At 37.8% G+C, this 24,168-nt stretch overlaps 1 protein-coding gene across 3 annotated transcripts; it reads left to right on the forward strand.

Moving 5' to 3' along the window:
• The first annotated feature begins 433 nt into the window (after window positions 1-433).
• Znf518a (zinc finger protein 518A) lies at window positions 434-23,645 on the forward strand. 3 transcript variants are annotated; one of them, XM_021633067.2, is made up of 5 exons: window positions 434-671; window positions 2,978-3,057; window positions 14,157-14,305; window positions 16,431-16,513; window positions 17,183-23,645. In XM_021633067.2, exon 5 carries the CDS (start codon window positions 17,311-17,313, stop codon window positions 21,745-21,747), a length of 4,437 nt encoding a protein of 1,478 aa, XP_021488742.1. In that variant the 5' UTR covers window positions 434-671; window positions 2,978-3,057; window positions 14,157-14,305; window positions 16,431-16,513; window positions 17,183-17,310; the 3' UTR covers window positions 21,748-23,645. The 3 variants fall into 3 exon arrangements, with proteins under 3 accessions (XP_021488742.1, XP_060245327.1, XP_021488743.1); XM_060389344.1 differs by lacking the exon at window positions 434-671 and adding an exon at window positions 719-944; XM_021633068.2 differs by lacking the exon at window positions 434-671 and adding an exon at window positions 1,100-1,397.
• Window positions 23,646-24,168: the final 523 nt, after the last annotated feature.

Raw genomic sequence — 24,168 nt, forward strand, 5'->3', positions numbered from 1 at the left:
CCATTTTTGAGACTGTCGTGTGTACAGGGTATTTCTTCGCTGACAGGACTTCCGTCGCTCAGACGACTCCATCCAGGCCTTGGGATGAGGTCGTCCGCCTTGGGAGAAGACCTTCCCTCTCAGGATAGCCTATGACCCCCCGCTTTTGAACTCAGTGTTGGCTCCCCGTGAGCCAGAGCTTTGGGGTGTCAGCTTCTTCCATCGGCCAGGCCTTCAAGGGATACCAGAACTTGCGTGATCCGAGTAAGTACTGGGGAGACACCATTTGCAAAGACGGGGATGGCTTGAGACCATTTCCTGTCAGCCAAGGCTTGCCAAGCGCACCAGCTTCTGCTTCTGGAGTCCACTTGGGAAGCGCAGTGGCCATTTTTGTGCTCTTCCACCGGCAGTTGGATCCCCGCTGCTGGTGAGGAAAGGGGCAGTGGCGAGCCGGGACACGGGGAGGCGCATCAGGGCGAGGTCGGCCGTGGCCTCAGCGCCATGGCCTACTCTCGTGCGGCTGAGGCGGGCCCTTCCGGCCGCCGTTCTCTTCCGCTCGCCTCAGGTGCAGCGCGGATCCCTCCGCCGCAGTGTGTGCTGCCGGCAGCACTGCGCCCGGCTTTCCGGCAATACCCGGATGGAAGGGTAATGGCCGCCATCTGGGACTCGCAAGGCAATGGGGACCACGACAGGTATTCCCTGTGTGCGGAGCCGCCAAGACCAGTTAGGAGGTCGGGAGTCGCAGGGAGACAGGAAGGGGCAAAGGGCGAATTTGTGGGGCGTCAGGGTCCCCCAAAGGTCTAGGGGTCCGCCTCTTGTGAAGGAAGCTCATGTTAAATAGTCCCGTCCATCCAGCGCTTCCGCCCAACTTGCCGCAAAGTTTTTCTAGAGAAGCCAGCGGTTTTTAACCCGGGGCTTTGGCCAGCTGTCAGGCGTGGTCATTCTCGCCTCAGCTCCGGCTTGGCGTAAGTTTGTCCGTACGAACTCCCCACAGCCTCGTAGTCTAGGACTTGGGCGCGAGCGCGGCGGCCGTGTACTTCCGCGCGCCCGAGGGGCAGCGGAACGCCGGAGAAAGGGGCGGACCGGGCGCGGTGTTTGGGGTCGACGCGGGGCGTTTGGCGCACGAAGCCCTCGCTCGGCGGGTTCCGCGGCTGGTGGAGACGGGATGGACAGCCCGCAGCCCGCACCCCCCGAGCTGTAGGTTCGCGGGCCCGCCTCGACGGCATCCCTACTATGGGCCCAGTCTTTGGCTGTTGGGGGCTGCTCCTTGCATAGACTCCCAGCTCCCTGGCGCTCGCACCCTGCGCCCTCTTCAGAGTTGGGCAAAAAAAAGTGCTCCTCTTTGTAGACGCCCTCCGACCTCCCCCCCAACCACACCCAGTGGCAGATGGATTTCTTTGTAACTGGCTTTTTCACTTGTAGGTTCCATCTTGAATCTGTTCTTAACATGGTGTCCTCTTTGTTAAGTGTGTAGTCTCTGAGTAGATGGCTTTGGGAATTCAAAGCATACAGGCTGAATGTATATATGGTAATGTGTTTTAACTCTTACCTAGACCAGTGGAACAGATGGAACTTCAAAGTTTAGAAAAACAAAACTTATGGGTCACTTTGCTTTTTAGGTTTAAATTTGGGACATTTAGTGCTTGTGGATTAAATTTTTTTTTCAGAAGTCTTGAAAATAGGAAAAAAAAAGTCAATTTTTAAGGAATTCATGAGAATGTTGAACTGTCTGTGATTATATCCGGGATGCAATGTGAAAACCATTAACATTGTGGTAGGAGCGTCATTAATTTGAAAGTTTGGTTTTGGGCACTTTTACTAATACTAATTGAGTTGCTCTTTTTTTCAGCAAAACAGGTCTGATATGAATGTGCTCTAAAGTTTGTATGGTCAGCGTGAAGAGAGCATTTTAGGTGACTCGCTAAAATTCCCTGACATTTTATAAGTTATGTCTGCAGATCTGTGCAGATCCATTTATTGTCCTTTAACAATGCTGTATTTCTTTTGAGACATTCATAAAAGACAGCTCATATTCACACTTTTGGGGTATTGGCATTCTGTGCTGTAGGTAAACGCTTTTTTTTTTCCTTTTTGCCAAATTATAGTTACCAATTCAAAACATATGTTTAATGTTTGAAAAGATAAAAGGACATCAGCCAAAATGACTATCTCTGTGAGCTCATAGTATATAAACTTTAAAATACTGATTTTATCATTGCACACTTCATATCTTCCTATATCATTTCTAGAAATAGTATACTGTGATTCCAAAAGCTGCTGCATTTTAAAATATTCTGAGTGGAATTTTTTTTTTCTGGTCTAAATATAGTTTGGTTTCAAAAAAGATCTTTCAATGCCCTTTTAAGGTATTTGTATTGCTACTTTTTGCAGTTGTTTGGGATTCTTACTGAAACGTTGTGCCCTGTAGAGCACTTACTGTGACCAGTCTTTCAACTTTCCTGTTTTCTCTTTTTTTTTTTTTAAATGCAAGGTGTGAATCTTGCATTTCTTCAACTAGAAGATTTTTTACTGTAAGCAGGATAAAAGGGTTGTTACAAAGTTTTGAAATTTGTATTTGTCTGCTCTCATGTATAATCTATTAATTTATTCATACTGGCTTCACATGGTGGGCAATTTTCATGGGATGGTAGCATGAGCATCGTTAGGATGCTTTTGTAGTTCTGGGATGAGTGGTTCAGAATCAGATGTGGATACTATTTTTGCTTTTGTGATTTGGGTGAGGCAAGACCAGTTTTCTTTTTATTGTGTTAAATGGTGCTGTTGTATTAGAAAGATTCTTACACTTGGAGTTGTGACTTTTGTATTGTATGAGTTACAGCATGTTATCACTGGGTATCATTGTTATACTTAGGCATAAGTACAGAGGAGCTTAAAAATAAACGAAAATGCGTAGGTTAGATGTGAAGTGTAATTGACAAGGGCTAAAAACAGTTTACTTTCATTGTCAAAATTTTAAAGTCTTGGTTTTCATTTCCAGATATCATCTCTTTTGATCACTGTACCTGATTATGACATTGTCCAAGCATTAAGTTGTGTGCCTTTGTTCCTGGGAGAAAGGTATGAGAAGGATTAGAGTATTACAATAGATAGTCTATTAAGTAGTAAGTTTGCATGTTTTAATATTGGATTAAATAAATGAAATGCGTACATATTAGTAAATTTTCTAAGTTACCTTAGAGTTTTATTTTTGGCCAAAATTGAAGAGATTTCTCCAGAAGCTTTTATTTTTAAAGGAAGCAAAAAAGTAATTTTGGGTTTATTTAATGTTTTTGTTTTGTTTTGTTTTAACAGCTGGTTTTAACATGTCATACTAAATACATAGGTAGCATGAAGGGGCTTCTGGATAATGAACAATAAAAATAAATACAGTAGAAACATGTTTTAAAACTATAAATGGCCATAGTCTATGCTGTAATTTAGCAAGTGCTAGTCAGTGTATTAAAAACAATGTATATTTACATTATGATTAATGGTATCTACTTGAAGTTAGAAAAGGAACTGGAGAATAAAGAGTTATGACTGGTTTTCTGAGATAAGTATCTGAATGTCCTGATGTGGACAGAAAGACAAAAACTGCCAACAAATCCATGGTATTAGAAGAAGAGCTATAAAAGTGTAGTGTAAAACACTGTGCCCTTGTACAAAAACATGGTTTAGTCTGCCCTCAACACAAAGATGTTTGCCACTTGTTTGTGTTAGTTAGGTTCAGGTGTCTTTAAAGTGGGCGCCATGATATCTTATAATTCTCTCTAAATGCATTAAGTATGTACTAAAATAGCCAATATATTACTTGGTAATCATAATCATGTTCTTCCATGAACTTTCTCAATAGATTGCATTCTTCTTAGGGTCTTTTTCACAGAGCCATATTTTTTTATTTATTAGGAATTAATGTCTGACAACTATATTGAATAGAACAACAAAGTTGAATTGATACCAGGTTATGTTCATATTCCTTCCTTGAGTAACTTCTTTTATATAACATGCTTGATGTCTTGCCAGATTTGCATGATACTTTGTTCCATAGTATAATAACGATGAAGGTAAAGAATTTTCAAAGCCATGTTTGATGTGTTCTATGTAGAAAACATGACATCATGAATAGTGAAGGCATTGCATGAAGCTAAGTAAATAAATTGCAGCACAATTACATTCTAAAATAATTTAGATTATTGTATGTTGCAGAAATTATATGGTTACTATTGCTATATGAGTATCAGAAAAAGACTGTATTTGAGTTTGGATGTTTCACAGGGTTCTCATTTCAAGAAGTAGTAGGTAAAAATAAGTACTAGCTCTATAGACAGTTATTAATGCCATTTTGTTGATGTTAATATAAAGTATACAAAAGTGGCATGCAATTATATATTGTGGTAAAGGCCTTGTATCTGTCTTAAAAACTTAAACAAACAAAAGGTCATGGATAGGGCTATAGTTTAAACACTCTCTATAGTGTTTGCCTAGCATGCATCAGGCTCTACATTCAATTTCTAGGCCCTCAATAAACACATGATCATATTTAACTTGGAATGCTAGTCTGTTCCTTAAACTGATTTTTCTTACCTCACCCTTTTTTGAGAGCTCTGTTATTAACAGACAAAAACTGTACTTCTAAGATACATCCAGTTCAGAAGTGATGTGGCAGTAGATAACAAAAGTCTGATAAATGAGATTAATGAAATTTAAATAATATTTGATTACTTACAGAATTCCTCTCTTAAAGGGCATGCTGAGGCATTCCTTTAATTCCAGCACTCAGAAAGCAGAGTAGGAGATTGTGTGTGAGTTTGAGGCCAGCCTGATATACATAGTGTGTTCCAGGTAGACCCTGTCTCAAAAAAAAGAAAGAAAAAGAAAAAAAAATTTTTTTTTTCCCCATCTGGAACTGAGTACTAGGAAGGGCATAAAAGTTAACTTATCTCTTGCTTGCTAGATGCTGGTGTTATTTAGGGTCTACATTCTAGACAACATAGTCTCATAGCTATGCTACTTCTTTTCTCAGAGCCAAATTAGCTGACCTTCAAATTTAAGATTGTTGACAGTTTAAGCACACCAGGGTTTTCACACTTCTCTTGTAAATGAACAAATAGTAAACACCTCAGGCTTTGTGGGCCACACAGCCTCTGCTGCTGCCGTCAGCTGTCATTGTGATAGCAAAGGCAGTTATCATAGACAATGTGTAGACGATCAGATACGGCTTGTGTTTCAATACAGTTTATGAAAAGGCTTTTGGCCAAATTTGGCCCATAGGTTATATTTTGCCAACGTTTGGTAAATGTGAGGAGACATTTTGTTCCACGAGTGCTCACAGATTTATTCACCTGCTAGCATCTGTGTCTTCTCCTGCAGTTACCATAGATGAATTTTGTGTTCTTTTCTAAGTATGACTCCAATTTATTCTAAACTCCACTCTACTGCTTTTGATCTACCAAGGACACACATTTTTTTCTTCTGTCCTCAGCTTAAAAATTCTACTAGATTATTTTCATAAATATCCATTTTATTGTAGTTTTGCTTATTAAAAAATAAAAACAACAAAATGACTTCAGTTTTACCTGTAGATCTTTGTGGTAAATTCCCTGAAAGAGTTGTCTATTTAGCAGCTTTGTTCCCATTTTTTTTTCCTTAAATATATTTTATTCTGCTTTCTCTATTAGCTCCTTCAGAATTGTGCTAGCCATTGTTCCTGGTGATTGAGACCTTAAAATTAGTGGTAGTTTCTCTCTTACCTCACTTCACTGAATTGATCAGTCCCATTTGAGTCACCTTGCTTTTAGAATACCACATCTCGTTTAGCTTTAGTCTGAGTGGCTGTTTCTTTTTTACCCCATTTACTGTTCTTCATCTTTTTCTCCTAAATGTTGTTTTATCTTGAGGCTTTAGGGTTTGAACATTTCTGTTTACTTATGCTTTGGTGATTTAATTGCGTCCTGAATACGTAAATACAAACACAGTCATATCCTGACGATAACTGAACTTTTGTTTTTTAACTAGACCTCTGTATATGTCATAGAGTACTCATTATACAATTCCACTTGAATGTCAGAGATGTCCCAAATTGTGCGTGGTTATAATTGACCTTTTGATAAACGTTCCTGCTATTTCTCCAGCTTTTTTTTTCCAGTAAATGTTTGACATAACATTTTATTTATATTAGAATACTTAATGGTTTATAGTTCTAGTTATTTAGTTCAAAGTTTTAGTTGCTTTTGGTAGATCTCTTTATGTCAGAGAAGATAGGTCAATAAATCTTTTAGGTGCTTTCTTCAAAATCAGTTCAGAAATTGACTGTGCCTTTTAGATTCTGCTTTGTTATTATCATCTTGAACAGGATAATAATAATAATCTCTAAATTGGCTCCATTATAAATAACTTCCATATCTCTCCCAAGGTTTTTTTTGTTTGTTTTTTTTTTTCTTTTTACTAATAACCCCAGATGGTCTCTTTTAAAAGTAGTTCAGGGACTGGGGAATGTAGGTTAGTGGGAGTGTACTTGCTAAGCATGTCCAAGACACTTGCAAGGAAGAAACAAAAGAATAATTCAGTTCATGTCCCATCGCTACTGAAGTTGATTCCTGTCTCATTCAGCGTGAAACTACATTGCTTGCATCTTCAGGCCCTGTTTCTTTTCTTTTTAATTTTAATTTTATTTTTATTAATTTCAGGTTATTCACTTTGCATCCCAGCTGTAGCCACCTCCTCGATCCCCTCCCAATCCCATCCTCCCTCTTCTTCTCCCATGCCCCTCCCCAATCCAATGATAGGGGAGGTCCTCCTCCTCTTCCATCTTATCCTAGTCTATCAGGCCTCATCAGGACTGGCTTCATTGTCTTCCTCTGTGGACTGGTAAGGCTGTTCCCCACCTCAGGGAGGTGATTAAAGAGCCAGCCCATGAGTTCATGTCAGAGACAGCCCCTGTTCCCATTACTAGGGAACCCTCTTGTACACTGAGCTGCCATGGGCTACATCTGTGCATGGGTTCTAGGTTATCTCCATGCATGGTCCTTGTTTGGAGTATCAGTCTCACAAAAGACCCCTGGACCCAGATTTTTTGGTTCTGTTGCTGTCCTTGTGCAACCTCTGTTCCCTCCAGGTCTTTCTATCTCCCCCTTTTTTCATTAGATTCCCTGCACTCTGGCTATGAGTCTCAGCATATGTTTTGATACCCTGCTGGGTAGAATCTTTCAGAGGCCCTCTGTGATAGGCTCCTGTCCTGTTCCCTGTTTTCTCCCTCTTCTGATGTCTGTCCTGTTTGCCTTTGGATGAAGATTGAGCATCTTTCCCAGGGTCCTCCTTCTTGAATAGCTTCCTTAGGTATACAGATTTTAGTATGATTATCCCATATTATATGTCTAATATCCATTTATAAGTGAGTATATACCATGTGTGTCTTTCTGCTTCTGGGATACCCAGCCCTATTTCTGTTTCCATGTTATATCTTTGATTTTACATTCCTTTGCTTTTCATGCTTTCTGATCCAATAACACTGATATATACAAATATGCTACACACTCAGGATCTTGGCATTTAATATTTCTTTGCTTAGAATGCTATCTCTCTCAACTTCTTTCTTTTCATTTGTTTATTATTTAGAGGCAGGGTTGTACTGTGTATCCCTGGATGACTAAGAACTCAGTTTGTAGACCAGGCTGGCCTCACACTCACAGAGATCCACCTGTCTCTGCTTCCTGAGCGCAGGTACTAAAAGCAAGTGCAACCACACCTGTGTCCCAGCCCCTCCCTTTAACTTCTTAGGACTCTCTTCTTTCTCTTGTGGTAAGGATCGAACTCAGCCTTATTGAGCATGCTAGACAAATATCACTGAGCTTCACCCAAAGCCCCATAAGAACTTTTGAAGTGAAAGTTTCCTGATACTGTATTTAAAATTACAACGCTGATTCTTCTTTCCCCCGAGTTTCATCTGCTCTTGCTCCCTTAAAATAGAATAACTGTGTACTTTATTGTTTAAATAGTAGAATATTAGCTCCACTAGGGGAGGGATTTTTTTCTGTCGTACTCCTAATACTTAGAGCAAAAGACTGGCACCAATTTGGTGCTGACTACAAGCATAGCACTGTGGAGCAGCAAAGAGCATTATAGATACAGTCCTTATTTAGTTCATTCCATAGTGTAGAGTTAGAAGATAAGTTGGCAGATAGTTAAAATATTGCCAACATGTTATAAAAGTCTAATAAAAAGCATAAGATAGAGTTCATTGCTTCTTTTTTGAGGAGGGGGTGATTAATAGGTAAAAACAAAGCCTTGCTGAGGGGGTGACATTTGAGCTCGACCAAAAGATGAAAGGAATGTAGCCCTTTGGAGATTGAGCTAGAACAGGAGGAGTAACATGCAGACACAGGGTTAGGAAAGGAGTATATGAGGAGCAGGACCCACGGTGGCCTGCTGGAGTACACTCACAGATGGTGAGTGTGCTATGAGAAGAAGTGAGACAAAAGACAAGGATACGGTGGTTCAGTTTTTAAATAGTTTCAGATTATGTTGAAGTGCCTACGTCTGCGTGTGGATATGCACATTTGAGTGCAGGTACCATTCTGCACCAAAAGTGTCAGATAACTCTGTAGGTGGACTTACAGGTGGCTGGGAATCACTTAATCCATGTGCTGGGAATCAGACTAGAAGAACAGCAAGTGAGTGTTCTTCACTACTGAGTCATTTCTCTAACCTCAGGTATTATTTTTTGTCAGGTCCTTGCAAAAAGATGAAAATTTAAATGCTGTAATGTTATAGACTGAATAACTTTTTTTGTTTTTCAAGACAGGGTTTCTTTGTAGCCTTGGCTGTCCTGGACTTGCTTTGTAGACCGGGCTGGTCTCAAACTCCCTGAGTACAGGGATTAAAGGCCTGTGCCACTGCGGCCTGGCTGACTGAATAATTTTAATTCCCCACTGTGGTGATAGCAGGAGGCCAAGCTTTTGGAAATGGATTAGATTATGAAGACAAATCTTCATGAATGAAATTAGTGTTCTTCTTAAACAGACCCTAAAGAGTTTCTTGTCCTATTTCTCTGCCATCTATTAACTAGGAAGATAGAAGGGATGCTAGTGCCTTAATCATGGCCTTCCCAGACTCTGGAACTATGAGAAATAGATATCTATTGTTTATGAGCTACTTAGCCTATAGTATGCTGTTATAGTAACCTGTTAGATTAGCCCAAATGGACTTAGGGTAAGAGTTAAGGAACACTGTGACTTAATTTTATTGATAGATTATTTGGCCTCTGCTTAGCGAATTAATTTTATTTGTCTTTTTTAAAATACTATTTTCTGTGCATGGTGTTTGTCTGCATGTGTGTCTTTGCACCACTTGTGTGCAGTGCTCATGGTGGGCAAAAGAGGATATCAGATCCCCTGGGACTAAGATTACAGATGGTTGTGCCTTGCCATGTAAGTGCTGGGAATTGAACCCTAGTCGTCTGGAAGAGCAGCTATTCCCCTTATCTGCTGAGCCATCTTTCCAGCCTTAGAGAATGTGCTTAGAAGAATGTAGTAGACAAGAGGGTGTCATGGATGCCACTTAGGAAGACTGTTACTTTACCTCAAGTTAAAGCTTGACTGAGTGGCCAAACTAAGGCGATGACATTGAATATTGAATATCAAGAGAAGGGGAGTAAAGATACAAGATATATTTTGAAGATAAAATAGAGTAAGATTACTTGTGGATTATGTGGTGGTGGTGATGCCCTCTCTTCCCCTACCCTACTCCTAAAACAAAAACAATATTCTGCCAGGTGTGGGGTGTGGTGGTACATACCTTTAATCCCAGCACTGGGGAGGCAAAGATAGGTGGATGTCTATGAGTTTGAAGCTATCATGATCTATGCAGTGAGTTCTAGAACAGCCAGGGCTTTGTAGAGAGACCCTGTCTCAAAACAGACAAATAACCGCCCCATCCCTAGTATACTATGTATATAGGCTTCTTAAATTATTTCCTCTCATGACCCTCTTTGCCCAAGAAATTTTTATGTAACCATAGGTAAATAGGTTTATAAAATAGTTATACAAATTAAATATTTACTAATAATCATAAAAACTTGTTTTAAAACAATTATCTGATATATATAAATTTACATCATAGTAAAGGCTAAATCAGATTTACAGGATAATATGGTGGATGTGCCTGTTTTGTTTTTATATAAAGAATTACAATTTGCCTAAGTATTTGATACTGCAGGGCAGAAGGCATCTGGGTTTTTTTCACCGTTGATCAATATTTTGATTTTATAATCCTCAGTGCCAAGAACATCACTTTATAAATACATAATGGCAGAAATATATGTTTAGGGCTACTTCAGAAATTATTGGAAATTCTGTCTTAATCGCAACCCAAGATGTTTTTTAAAAATTATTATTATTATTTTGTTCAGGGTTGGCATGCATATGGGTGTATGTGTAGAGGTCAGAGGACAACTGGTAGCAACAGTTCTCTCCTTCCATCGTTTGCTTGTATTCTAAGGCTTGAACTCTTTAGGTTTATGCACCAAGGGCTTTCACTTGCTGATGAAACTCAAGTTAGCAATTCAAATAAGTTTTTTAAATCAACCATTCTGCCTGATACAATCTAATTAAATGCTGAGGAATAATAGGAGAAATACTAAAAGCTTTTCTGTCTTCTATAATTAGCCATTACATTTCTATAAGTAGAAGATTTTGCATGTACAGTGAAAATTGCAGTTCATAGCACAAGGCTGTTGACTCTGAGCTGAGGTGTTTCAGGCAGTATTGATTGACACTGTGATGCATAAGGATATGCTAGTGCAAAGTGTTGTCTGTTCAGAACCAACACTGCTAAAACTAAGGTCAGGCCACAAAACAAAGGTGAGTGCTACTTTTGAAGACAGTTAAACTCATTATGCTCTAGATTTTTAAATTAATTTTTGGTTGTTGTGCATTCAGAAACTTACTGTTTTACCTGCATGTGTGTATGTGCACCATGAGTGCATTTTACCTGCATGTGTGTATATGAACTAGTTACATGTGTGGAGCCGGTAGAGGCCAGAAGATAGTGTTGGATCTCCTGGAACTAGAGTTGCAGATGGTTGTGGGCTGTCAATATGGGTGCTGGGAATTGAACCCTGTTCTGGAAGAACAATCACTGCTCTTAACTGCTAAGCCATCTGCCTAGCCTCTAAAAAATTATTTTAAGCCAGGACCTCAATACCTATAACCCCAGGACTTGGGAGGAAGAGCCAAAGGTGTGCCAGATTTAGGCAGTTTGAGGGTACAGAGGGAAATTGGGTCTTAACCCACCTCCTTCCAAGTTATTTCATTGACTTCTCTTTTTGTGTGATTTAACTTTTTTCTTGAATTCCTGTTGGTCAATGTTGAAACCTCAGTTGTTGCTCTAGCCTTCTCACCCAGTTTTTTTCTGTTTTGTTTGTTTTTCATTTGTTTTGTTTGTTTTTGCTTTTTTCCTTTTTGAGACAGGTCTTGCTTTGCACCCTAAGCTGGCTTCTAAAGTAGCAGCAGTCTTGTCTCAGCCTCCAGTGTGTTCAGCCATACCTGACTTGTCTACTTTGCTCTAGTGTTTGAGGTTATCTCATTTGCTTCCCACTTTTTTGAATGTTTATTTTATTACATTTTAGTTGTTTTATTATTTTAACATGGTCTTACTTTGTAGCTTAGGCTGATCTCAAACTTGTCATTCTTATCCTTCTACAAGTATTAGGATTAGCCACATATACCATTGTTTCTAGTATCATTTACTGTATTTTTCTACTTCAAAGAGCCTTTTTGTTTTTGTTGTTCTTTGGTACCTTTTATTATTTCTTATATACCTAGGAAATGTTTTAAAATAGAGGTGTATTAATATCTGTTTTAGCAGTTACTTTTTTCCTTCTGTTTGGTCTGAATCCTGAGCTAACTTTAGGGATTGCCTTAGATGTCTAGTAATCAGTCTTTAAACTGTTTGGTAATGATTAGAAAGCTGATGGAAGTTCTTTCTGAATTAATAGATGAGTTAATAAACACAACATTTGATCTCCACTGTATATGGGCGTGGCCTGTCCTCTGTTTTTGGCTCAGTGCTTCTCAAGCTGACTGAAAAATGTAGGAAAAAAATTTTTAAACCCTAATCTATTGTAGACTGACAGCTTTTAAACTATAGTAAAAATAAATTATAAAAAAATTTAAAACATGACATGAGATACAAGTCCATAATTGTTTTTCCTAAATACCCAGTTTCTATACCAGTGTTGTGAGCTGGTGACATGGCTCAGGAATAATCAGCAGCTATGTTTTAGTTTAGGAGCCACACTAGAGATTGAGTAGAGGTTTGTGTTTTGTTTGTAAATGGTTAATGACATGCTCTCACTCTTGCTATGGTACTCACTTTCTCCCCTAGCTTGGTCTCTTCACATTAGACATTCTGTTTTACCTTGCAGAGCATATACTTTTAGGTTTCTACTATGGTGGAAGAACAGCAGTTTCCTATGTGACAGAGTTGGTAGGGAATCTTAGCTCTAAAACTCAAGTAGCTTTCTCCAAATTTCTCTTTACTTTAGCTTTCCTGCTGCATGGTGCTGCGATTACTGGGTCTTGTGAAAATTCAGAGTATAAGATGGAACAGTTCTTGACTTTACCAGCTGTTGGCAGAGATTAAGTGCTCTTGGTCATTTACTGTCTGCCTATTTGCTTTCCAGCAGCTAACATTTTCTTTTTATAATATCTGCAGTGACAAATTGTTGTCAGTTTTCCACATGAATTTTTTATGTATTTGATGATGTATATATTTCTTTTTTCCAGTCTTTTCTGCTTTCCTAACTATACTAGTAAATGCTGTTCATTATTTATTTGCATGTTGTAGATTTTTATCATGCAGTCACTGCGTCTTTGTTTTTTCTCACTTGAAAGTTTTTACTAGATAGAGAATGAACTCTTGAGTTTCCCCTTTCCCTGAAAACTAAATGTCTGTTTCATATCTCATAACATTTATAGCCGGCTAATATTGGTGTTGGGTATAGCTACCTAACTAGTTGGTGCAAATAATGAATACTTTAATCCCATTTCAGATAACTCCTTTACCACATTTGGATATAATTTCATTTTGTCTTTTAAACTAAAATCTTTTACTAGATATATTGTGTTGAATTGTATATTTTCTTCCTAATAATACTTTTGCCTGGCTTTTAGAAAAACTGATTTAAAAAATTCTAGTCCTTGATACTCTAACCAAGGACCATGCATGGAGATAACCTAGAACCCCTGCACAGATATAGCTCATGGCAGCTCAGTGTTCAAGTGGGTACCCTAGTAAGGGGAGCAAGGGCTGCAGTCCTGATGAGACCTGATAGGTTATGGTCAAATGGAGGGGTAGGAGGACCCCTATCAGTGGACTGGGGGAGGGGCATGGGAGGAGTATCGAGAAGGAGGGTGGGTTTTGGGAGGGGACCAGGGAGGAGGTTACAGCTGGGATACAAAGTGAATAAATTGGAAGGAAGGAAGGAAGGAAGGAAGGAAGGAAGGAAAAAATTTTCTAGTCTTTTTGTTTTTACTTAAAATATTTTTTTCTCATGATGTTTTGTCTCACTTTTAACATTAGCTGTTTTGTTCTTTATATAACCTCAGGTTATATATGATGCTGTGATCATATATAGCATACATGAATTAAAAGAAAGACAGACAGACAACAAACTAAAAGGAGAAGCAGAAATAACTGGATAAACTGATGAGTGGGTGTGTAGGGGGAAGGAAAGAAGGAAACAGATATTTTGGACTCAGCTTAAAACTCTGGATTCCTTTGTCCTTTCTCATATATCAGCCTGAGCCTTCTGTCACCCAGAGAGCTCTCCCTAGATTGTGTATCTGGCCAGCCTTGAACACACCAAATGCCCCTGGCTGGCCCCAAACTCACAGAAATTTTCTGTCCCCCAGGTGCTGGTATTAAAGCTGTACATCACCATGTCCAGCTCTTGCTTATTTTTTTTCTAGTCACGTCAGAAGTTAAGATGAGATAAAAGAAGATTTTTGCAGATTTTAAGTTAGTAGGAGAAGGGAACTTTAGGAGTTTTTGTTTTGTTTTGTTTTCTGACATAGATATAACTTAGAAAAAGACAGTACTGGGCAGAGTAAGTTATCTGTTAGTACAAAAAGGTTCTTTTGTGTTCAGTAATAATTTTCCCATTACATCTTTTCTCACAGTTGATACTAGCAGTTCCCTGTTCTTCCTGGCTTCTGGACTTGGTGAAAAACCCAGGATTCCTTTCTTCTTTCTCATGTGTTGGCCTGAGCCTTCTGTCACCCAAATAGCGCCAGTCTGACCTTTCATTCAAGCCTCCATCTCTCCTAAGGTATGTTTAGTGGATAAAGGGGACAAATTCTCCTCACTTCCTTACTTTGGGTGTAATAGATATTCATTAAATATTGGTTGAATGAGTGTCTCCTAATGCACTTCCTCCTATATCAAAGTGGTGATTAGTATCTGAATGTGATGCGTAGACCAAGCTGACTGACTGCTGTGGGAAAACTGCTGAGCCCAGAAATTTGAGGCTAGCTACACAGGCAATGTAGCTAGACCCAGTGTCACAAACACATTTTTTTGAATGATGGTTGCTAGTGGGCCAGCATTGTCTTCTCACCAAGCCATTTCCTGTCATATTCTGTAATATGTTTATGGAATTTGTTTGTTTGTAGATCTTAAAACTTTTTTCTCTACTAAGTCTTCTTGTTATTTCAGTGGTCAGTTGGTAGAGGGAAAAAAGCCTATAGCTTTATTAGCCATCATGTAGGAAGCTCCAGATTATTTTAATGCTCTTACAAAAATGTCTTATTGCAGTGACATAGGGTGTTGACAAACTTATGAGTTAGTAAAACCATAATTTAAATAGCATGTTTAAACTAGTAATCTTTGTTGGTGGAGGTGAAAATTGGACTTTAATAAAAATTAGCTTAATAGGTGGAGGGTTAAAGTTATAAAATTTCTGTCTTATGTTACCTGAGGTATCTATAGTGTAAGTTGTTCTTTTTTTTTAATCAAAGGGGCAGCTCTAGTATAGGTTGTTCTCTGATGGCATTGCTTACACATTTACAGGGTGAACATACTTCTAGAATAGATAGATTCTCCAGATAGAGTTGGAATTTGAGAGCAAATTACAAGTCCTCAACTACCTGAAATATATGAGCTCTTCCCATACTGACATTCAGCATTGACAGTTTTTAAATTTAAGTAAAAGCTAAAGGTATTTATTTGTATATTAAGTATTTTCTTATCTAGTTATTATTGAATTATCTTTAATCTCCATTTAGATGAAGGAGGGTATTCAATTAGACATCCTTATATCCTGGCTTCTCAACAGTTCTAGTTATTTGCAGTAGCTTTTCTTATTTTAGTACCTCCATGTCCTTCATATGACCTTCATTGTAACCCCTTTCTCCAGCCCACTTTTTGTAATACTAAAGTTTTAAGCATCCCAGTCTAGGTTCACTATTTCAAAAAAATGTATGAGTCAGTAAACTTAGTTTGCTCTCCTGAATTGGGCTTATCAGATCAAATAGTGACTTTGATGACAATTGTCCTTGTTAATATCATTATTGAAAATCTAGATTTGAAATTTTATTAATGTGATGCAACAAAATAGTTGATAAGAAGCTTGCTTATGTATTTTTACTTTGTTTTGAGTTTTTATTATATTGTAATTTGCAACCAACAGTCACTTTAATTTAAATCCCTTTTAATAAGTAAGAAAAAGAGAAATACATATTTAGCTCTGATGTTATTCATAGAATACACTGTATTTCAGTTCAGAGAGATGCACAAAAAATAAATACAGGCCATACATTAGAGAGAAAGCTAATGTCTATAATTCTTTAATAGCATTTCCAGTATATGATTTTAATTTTGTTGTATATAAGGAATTCTTAGAACTGCAGAAGTACACATTAGGATGAAAACAAATGTCTATCTAGTTATCTTTCAGATATTTCAGATAATATTTATGTGTATAAATGTGACATGGAATGATAGTCCATGGAGCTGACTTCGGGTTTTTGTTGGTTTTAGCTTTTTATTAAAAATAACTTTTATTTATATTTTTAATATATGTGTTGCAAGAGACAAAACACAAGAACAAAGTCATCCAGTCATGAGCAGTTCAGCTTGATGAATCCTAGATACTGTTTCTCTGGTCAGAGCCTGTAGCAGCAGCCTTTGTAGTAGCAGAAGAGTGGGAGTTAAAGCTCCACCAGCAGGAAGAATGTGAAGTGTTCTGTAGCCATTGGAAGCAGAACTAGATCTGTGTGCACTGGTCTTCCTAGAAAGAAGTCTGTGATACAGGAGTAAAGAAAGTCAATGTGTGAAAGTCTTTTATGTAATACTCTGTTTATGCAAGGAACAAACAGAAAACCTCATGTATGTATGTTTCTTATTTACTTTGTCCATTCTTACCATCTGGTAATAATGCTCTGATTTTCTTTTAGGGAAGCATCCTATAATCCCTAATGTGAGTTCATGCTTGATGGTATTTTACATCTCTGGTTCCTGTGAGTGGCCTGTAAATCAGGTATGGTCCTTTATAGAAATGTGTCTTATTGTAGGGAATGACATTTCAGAAAATTGGGACCAAGGTTGTCCTCCTTTTGGAGGAGTAATGTGTTCTTTTATTAAATTTGTACCTTGAAGGGAGCTGCCTTTGAACTTGAACAGTCATCTTGGTATTACCTGGTGCCTAACCAAAGTGAAGGAGAGATACCAGAATCTAAATGACACTGTTTATGTTGCTAGATGAAACCTGCTTTACACCTGGGTGTTTTTTATTTTTAATTTCTTAAAATTATTATCATTTATTATAATTTATTCACTTTGTATCCCAGCTATGGCTCCCACCCTTATCCCCTCCCAGTACCACCCTCCCTCCTTCTTCTCCCCCTATGCTCCTCCCCAGATCCACTAATAAGGGAGGACCTCCTCCCCTTCCTTTTGACCCTAGCCTATCAGGTCTCATCAGGACTGGTTGCATTGTCTTCCTCTGTGGCCTGTTAAGGCTGACCTCCGAGGGGGAAGTGATCGGAGAGCCAGCCACTGAGTTCATGCCAGAGATCGTCCACCTGGGTGTTGATAACAGATCAGGTCCTTGTGTCTTTAGTATATGTGTGTGATTACAATGAATGTAAAAATATGAAATTTAGTTTTAATTTCGTGATGAAAATTTCAATTCTTTGCTTAATTTTAGGTGAATTGATTCGAGGAAAATCCTGGTTATTTTGAAGATGTTGCAGTTCAGTATTATTTTGTGTTTAAGTCGCAAATAACTTCACAAGTTTTTAGAACAAAAGAAACTGGATTTTGCTTAATTAAATCATGCCATTTGAACAGACACAGCTATTTTGTGATGGAAAACAAACTAATTTGAAAAAATTTGATATAAAAAATGAAATAGCAGATACTATTGGATCAGTACCTACACCAAAAATTTCTGACACTGGTTTTCATTATGAACTTAAAAACGTGAACATTAGTTTGCCCAAGATAAATATTCCAAATGAAATTTTAACGAAACATGAAGTTGAAAAATACAAAATATTATTTCAGAGTAAACCACAGACTGCAAGGAAATCTATCAGAGTAAAGACTGTAAGCTGTGCCAAGGAGTGTGTACTGCTTTGTAAATCTGAACGAGCTGAAGACGAGAGTGTAAATATGTCTGCAAAAATACTCAACTTTCGTTGTTTGAAATGCCAAGACAGTGCTCAGTATAGTCCAAATGATTTGCAGAAACACTTTGAAACGTGGCATCATGGTGAGTTGCCTTCATTTCCTTGTGAAATGTGTAGTTTTTCAGCAAATGACTTCCAGATATTTAAACAACACCGAAAAACCCACAGGAACACTTTTGTTAAATGTGATATTTGTAACAGTGAGCGTTCATATACTTTATTGGACTTGACAAAACACTTCACATCTAAGCATTGTGTTAATGGAAATTTTCAGTGTCAAGAGTGTAGATTCTTTACCCAGGATGTCGGCACATTTGTTCAGCACATTCATAGACACAAAGAAATGCATTATAAATGTGGGAAATGCTTTCACCTGTGTTTTACCAAGGCAGAGCTTCAGAACCACCTTCGTGTCCACTCTAGTACTCTTCCCTTCAGTTGTCACTACTGTAGCTATGGTGCCATCCATAAAGACCAACTTATCAGACATGTCATAACATTGCATAAAGAACACTTATATGCAAAAGAAAAACTGGAAACAGACCAATACGATAAAAGAGTGGCAAAGACTACAACAGGACTTAAACTAATACTTAAAAGATACAGAATAGGTCCAACAAAGACGTTTTGGAAGCGTAAGACAATTATCAGTGGGAATGACGAAAGTATAGGAAAAAATGCTCAAGTGTTTACTATAGTGAACAAAACACAGACCAAATCTGAAGACCAGAGTCAAGAGCAATTAAATGAAGAAATGGGTGAAAGGCTGCACTGTGAGAATGGTGATAAGCCCACAGAATCAGAGTCAGGAAAGTCAACTCTGCTCTCCATTGGGCAATATAATAAAGTTGATGAGGGAGCAAATGCTACTTCAAGTTTTGTGAAGAGTAGTGTTCAAGGGCCTACAGTGTTGCTGGTGAAAAATAATAAGATAACAATTCCTGCTAACTACAGTGCTAAGTTTATGGGCTTCAAGATGGTAGATGGGAGACAGCATATTGTAATAAAATTGTTGCCTAACAATAAACAGAATTTACCTTCACCAGCCTTAAAAACGGACACAGAAAAGGGTAGTACAGCTAATTTGCAACCCCAGGCTTTGGACAACACTGGATTTTCAAGTGGAGTAACAACTGAGGTGAGTGACACAGATTTTGTGAAAGCAGCTTCACTTTCATGTTCGTCTCCTGTGATTTCCAGGAAAGTAATTTCTGAAAAAGAAATGGCTTTCGTATCTGAAAAGAGTAATATGCTTGAGACAGTGGATGACAATAAAAGTTTATCTTCTTTGCCAACAACATCAGAGTCAGTTACTGCATCGGTGAGTTTGACTACGAAAGTTAAAGCAAGAGATAATCTTGACTTATGGGAAAATCATACCACTCAGAGTCATCCAGATATATTAGACACCACCATCAAAAGTCCGGATAAACTCACCCTTACAACTAAGCCAAATGCATACAGTTGTGAAGATATGCATAACTATTGCATTAATTATGTCAACTCTGAATCCTCCAACTCTTCTGAGTTCTCCAACCAAGGATCATTACCTTTTCATAATTACTCAAAGGTGAATAGTAAACATAGGTTTTCAAGAACAGCAGTGTGTGAAAACCAGAGAGAGACTTCAAACAAAACAATTAATCCACAGTCAACTAGTGATAGTGATACAGATTCACCACTAATGAGAAAAGAGAGCTCCAACTCGGATAGCCTGTTAGCATCTGTCAGCCCTTTAAATGGCGAAGAAGGAACTTTAAAAATTAAAACTGAGATTGAAGAACCATGTAATTTAGAAGAAATACAAAACTTTGATGAACAAAATCTCTTCACCAATGAGAGCCAAAATTTATTGAGTGTGACTGAAGAGCCTAAATGGGTCGATACTCACAGTGCTGGCTCTCCTTTGATGCCTAGAATCACATCTGTTTTCTCTCTCCAGAGCCAACAGGCTTCAGAATTTTTGCCACCTGAAGTAAACCAGTTACTTCAAGATATATTAAAACCAAAATCTGATATAAAGGAAGACTCTAACAACATTCCTAGTGAAAACCTTCCAATTGATTGCGACCAAACACTTAAAAAAGCTGAGGAAGAAGAAATGATAGTGGAATCTTCAAAAGACTTTCAAATGCAAGACATCTTCCCAGTTCCATCTGCCAGTGTAGGTGTTAGCATGCCTGCAAATGATCCGAATTTAAACTGTACTGGACGAGAAAAGCGAGTGCTGTCAGTATTACAAGATGTGAGAGATTCAGAGGTGACTGGTAAAATTCCAAATATCATCACGTTACTTAAAACTCAGTCAGATGCAATAATAACACAACAACTTCTAAAAGACAAACTCCGAACCACAACACAAAATTCAGGTCCTGTGTATGTTCAACATCCATTTCTAACCTCAGAACAGAAAAATTCTTTATTGGTTCAAACTCCAAAAGGTTATATTATACCACTGCATCTTGCTAACAAACCTGGAATCCATGTTTTCTCTGGAAGACCACTTTCGTTGGTTAATACACAGAATGTACCTGCTTCTCTCATCAGCAAGAAACCTGGAATGGTTTTGACATTTAATAATGGGAATCCTGAAGGTGTTCGCACTGTCAAGACTGAGGATGTTCATAAATATGGAACTGTGAATAAGGAACCTTGCAAAACGCCTTTTCTGAAGGCAGAACACAACAGTAACTGTCTAACACCTGCACTTTGTTCCAGTATTGGCAGTTGTGTGAACACGAGAACTTGCTCAGAGAATACATTGCCATTGAAAGGTCCTTATATTATTAAAACATCAGTAAGTTCTTCATTGAGAGCTGTTCCTTTTCCCAGCCTTCTACCTGAGCAGCAAGGCCCTAAGATGAATATCTTGGGTACAGTAAAGCAACAGAATGAAAACTTCCCAAAAGCATCTCTCTACACCCTCATACCTGATGGTAAACAAGCTGTATTTTTTAAGTGTATGATGCCAAATAATACTGAACTGCTTAAGCCTAAATTAGTCCAAAATCGTACTTACCAATATATTCAGCCAAAGAGACCTGAAGGAGCACCACAGAAAATACTGGTGAAAATTTTAAATCCTGTTTTAAGTTTAAGTGCTGCTAATAATCTTTCAGTAAGCAGCTCTGCACCCACATTCCAGAAGGAGATTTTACCATCCAAACCGCCTGTACGTGGAGAGCAGAAAGAGCCAGAATCTTCAAGAGATGCCTTATCAGTAGATGATTTGATGCCGGCAAGTGAAATTCTTCCTTCTACTGCAGCACACCCAGAATCTTCTGAGGAGCTAGTATGTATCAGTGAACATTCAGGAACAAGAGTGTTAAGATGTAAAGCAAATTGTACAATTGAGAGAAATTTCAACAAGAGGCAGACATGTAAAAATAAGTTTGCAAAAATTAAAACTCGTATAAGTCAAGACTTTGAAACTGCCTTTTTATCTAGAAACAGAAGCTGTAAACGAAAGTACATTGATAATTACCAAGAACCTCCAAGGAAAAAATCAGCATTGCATAGAAAGTGTAAAGAAAGGGCTAATGCTGAAGATGTTCAGGAAACATTTGGATTTTGCAGACCTAGGCTTTCAAAGGATTCAGGTAGAACTTTGAGACTTTTCCCTTTTAATTCCAAACAGCTTGTGAAATGTCCTAGGAGAAACCAGCCAGTTGTGGTTTTGAACCATCCTGATGCAGATGCGCCAGAAGTAGAACGTGTAATGAAAACTATCGCAAAGTTTAATGGACGTGTACTGAAGGTTTCATTGTCACAAACAACTATTAATGCTTTGCTGAAACCGGTTTGTTATAACACTTCTGAAACAACTTACAGTGACTTTTCCAAGAGACACAAAATGCTTAAACCTGTTAATTCTGTAAAAGAAAGATTTGTCCTTAAACTAACACTCAAAAAGACAAGCAAAAATAATTACCGGATTGTAAAAACTACCTCTGAAGATGTCTTGAAAGCCAAGTTTAACTGCTGGTTCTGTGGTAGGGTTTTTGACAATCAGGATGTGTGGGCTGGCCACGGGCAGAGACATTTAGTGGAAGCTACTCGGGACTGGAATAACTTACTGTGATTACCAAGGAAAAGATAAGATGAAGGAAAAATATGGGTCAAGTTACCATAATGCAGGCATTTTCTACATCGGTATAGTTTTTGGACATTTTAAAGAGTTGGTTATATTTCTGTGGAAGAACAAAAAGCTTTATGTGTGGTACTTGAAAATGCCACAATTATACATGTTTTTGAAAGAAAGTAATTAGCACAGATAGACCTTTATTTAGTTGTTTAAAATGCATCTATTGCTATTTGAAAGGTAGGGCTAAGAAAATTCTTGACAAAAGAGTTTTCCCAGTTGAATAAAGAGACTGAATAGAGGGTTATGGTGGACAGCCTCATCCCCTTTCCTCTCCCACCAGCCTTACAGATTTGACAGTTTTTCTGGAGGTGGAGAAGAACCCTTTCACACTTGAGTTTGTTACTACTTGTTAAGATGGACTGAGCTTGGATAAAGTTACTTTATCTGTTATAGTTCATTTGAAAAGTATTGAGTTCCTTTGAAGCTATATCTTACTGGACTGTACTTAAATTTGAAATAATGCTTGAAGAGTTTTGGGCAAGTAACTCCTGTTGCTGTTACTGTGCCTGAATCAGATTGGAATACCCGCTCAAGATGATGGTCTTTTCCTGTGGCTAGCTCAATCACTGCAGTAAATGGGCCAGTCTCCAGAGGAGAAATAAACTTTTTGTTAAATCCACTTGAACTTCAAAATTTTCCTGAATTTCCAGTGATTCCCTTGCACAGAACTGTGCTTATCTGATTGGAAGTGTCCATAACCAAATGGCTTTTTTCCCTCCCTTGCTTGGCATCCTTTCAAAATGAAAAAAAAAAAGAACATAGAAACACTTCAAAGGGAATGGCTTTTCTTGAAAAATTAAAAAAAAAAATTATTTTTACAGAGATAATATTTTGAAGCAGGGTTAGCAAAGCAGATTATATCTTTGCTTTTGTTTAATTACTGTTCTTACCTAAACATGTCTACAGTAGGACAGACCATTTTTATTAGTAACTTTTCAGGTTGACCAACAATCCAAAATGGTATTAATAGCGGCGTTTGAAGATAGAGGAGCACAGCATTAAAGATGGACTCAGTAGCAGTTACATATAACTTTTAAGAAAAATTCCTAAGAGACATGCCCAACAATTTCAGAGTGGACGTTTTCATAACAGTCCATTGATTTAACTTTACCATACACATTTGCATTTTTTTGCCTTATTGGGTAATGGAGTTAGAAAATGATGTACTATGTAATGTTTTGTTTTGTTGTTACTATACATGTTAATAACATTTTCATTGATTGGATCAAAACTTCAGGGCTTTTTTGTATATAACAAAATGTACATATTTTTGTACTTGATTATGTAAATTTGCACAGAAAGTTTATGACACAAAAATTATTTTCTTTCAGTTCTGTGCATGCATTAATAAGAGTGGGTGGTTTAAAAAGAGAACACGTACCCATGTTATTTTCTTGGATTTTTTTTTGTGACTTTTTTTTTTTTTTGGTTGGGGGCATTTTATTTTATTTTTTCAGGGATTAAACACTATTGTTAGCAAGTGCCTAAAAATGATGTGAACAGTTTACATATGTCAACTGTAACTGTAGGTCCTAGGTGGGCCTACTCCCCTAATAGTTTTGATTTAAACAAAGCCATAAATAGATGCTTCAAGCTATATTGCTATGCACATTATACTTGTACTGTTTTGTGCAGTTTATCTACTTTCTTAGTGGAGTATTTTTTGTATAAAACCTGTTATAATTGTGTTTCTTGAATTGAGCCTGAGTGGAATTGATTGAAAATATACAGTATATATTAATAATGTACATGATGTTTAAAGACTGGTAAGCATTGTTAATTTCCTGTTCATTGTTAATGAAAGTTTTCTTCAATTAAACTTAAGCTTGTGTTTATATGAGAGTACTTTTTTTTTTTTAATGAGCTAAAACGTAATGGGAAATCTCTCCCTCCCTTCCCTTCTTATTTAATATCTGTGAAAACTACAGAATAAATATAGTGTTTCCCTTTTTCTTCAAAAATTAAAGATGAACTTTGAGAAAGGTCATTAATTTCCATAATGTATTCTTGGCTCTGCTTGGAAAAGCTTTTTGATCCTTAGCAGCCTTGTTATTATGGATAGGTCTGTAATAAAGTAGGCTACCTTCTGTGTCGAGGAGAGAGAAGAGGTGACTCTGACAGTCAAAATACATGTCAGGGACTGGAGAGAGGCATACTGGTTAAGAGCAGTTGCTGTTCTTACAGAGGACCCAGCTTCAGATCCTTAACACCCATGTGTTGGCTCACAATCCCTTGTAACCCTAGTTCCGTGGGCTCTGACTCCCCCTCCTATTCTCCAAGGACATTGCATGCATAATGCACAGACATACATGCAGGCAAAATGCCTGTACATACAAGATACTTTCTTTAAAAAAAAAT

The sequence above is a fragment of the Meriones unguiculatus genome, chromosome 1, assembly GCF_030254825.1.
Source record: "Meriones unguiculatus strain TT.TT164.6M chromosome 1, Bangor_MerUng_6.1, whole genome shotgun sequence".
NCBI lineage: Eukaryota > Metazoa > Chordata > Mammalia > Rodentia > Muridae > Meriones > Meriones unguiculatus.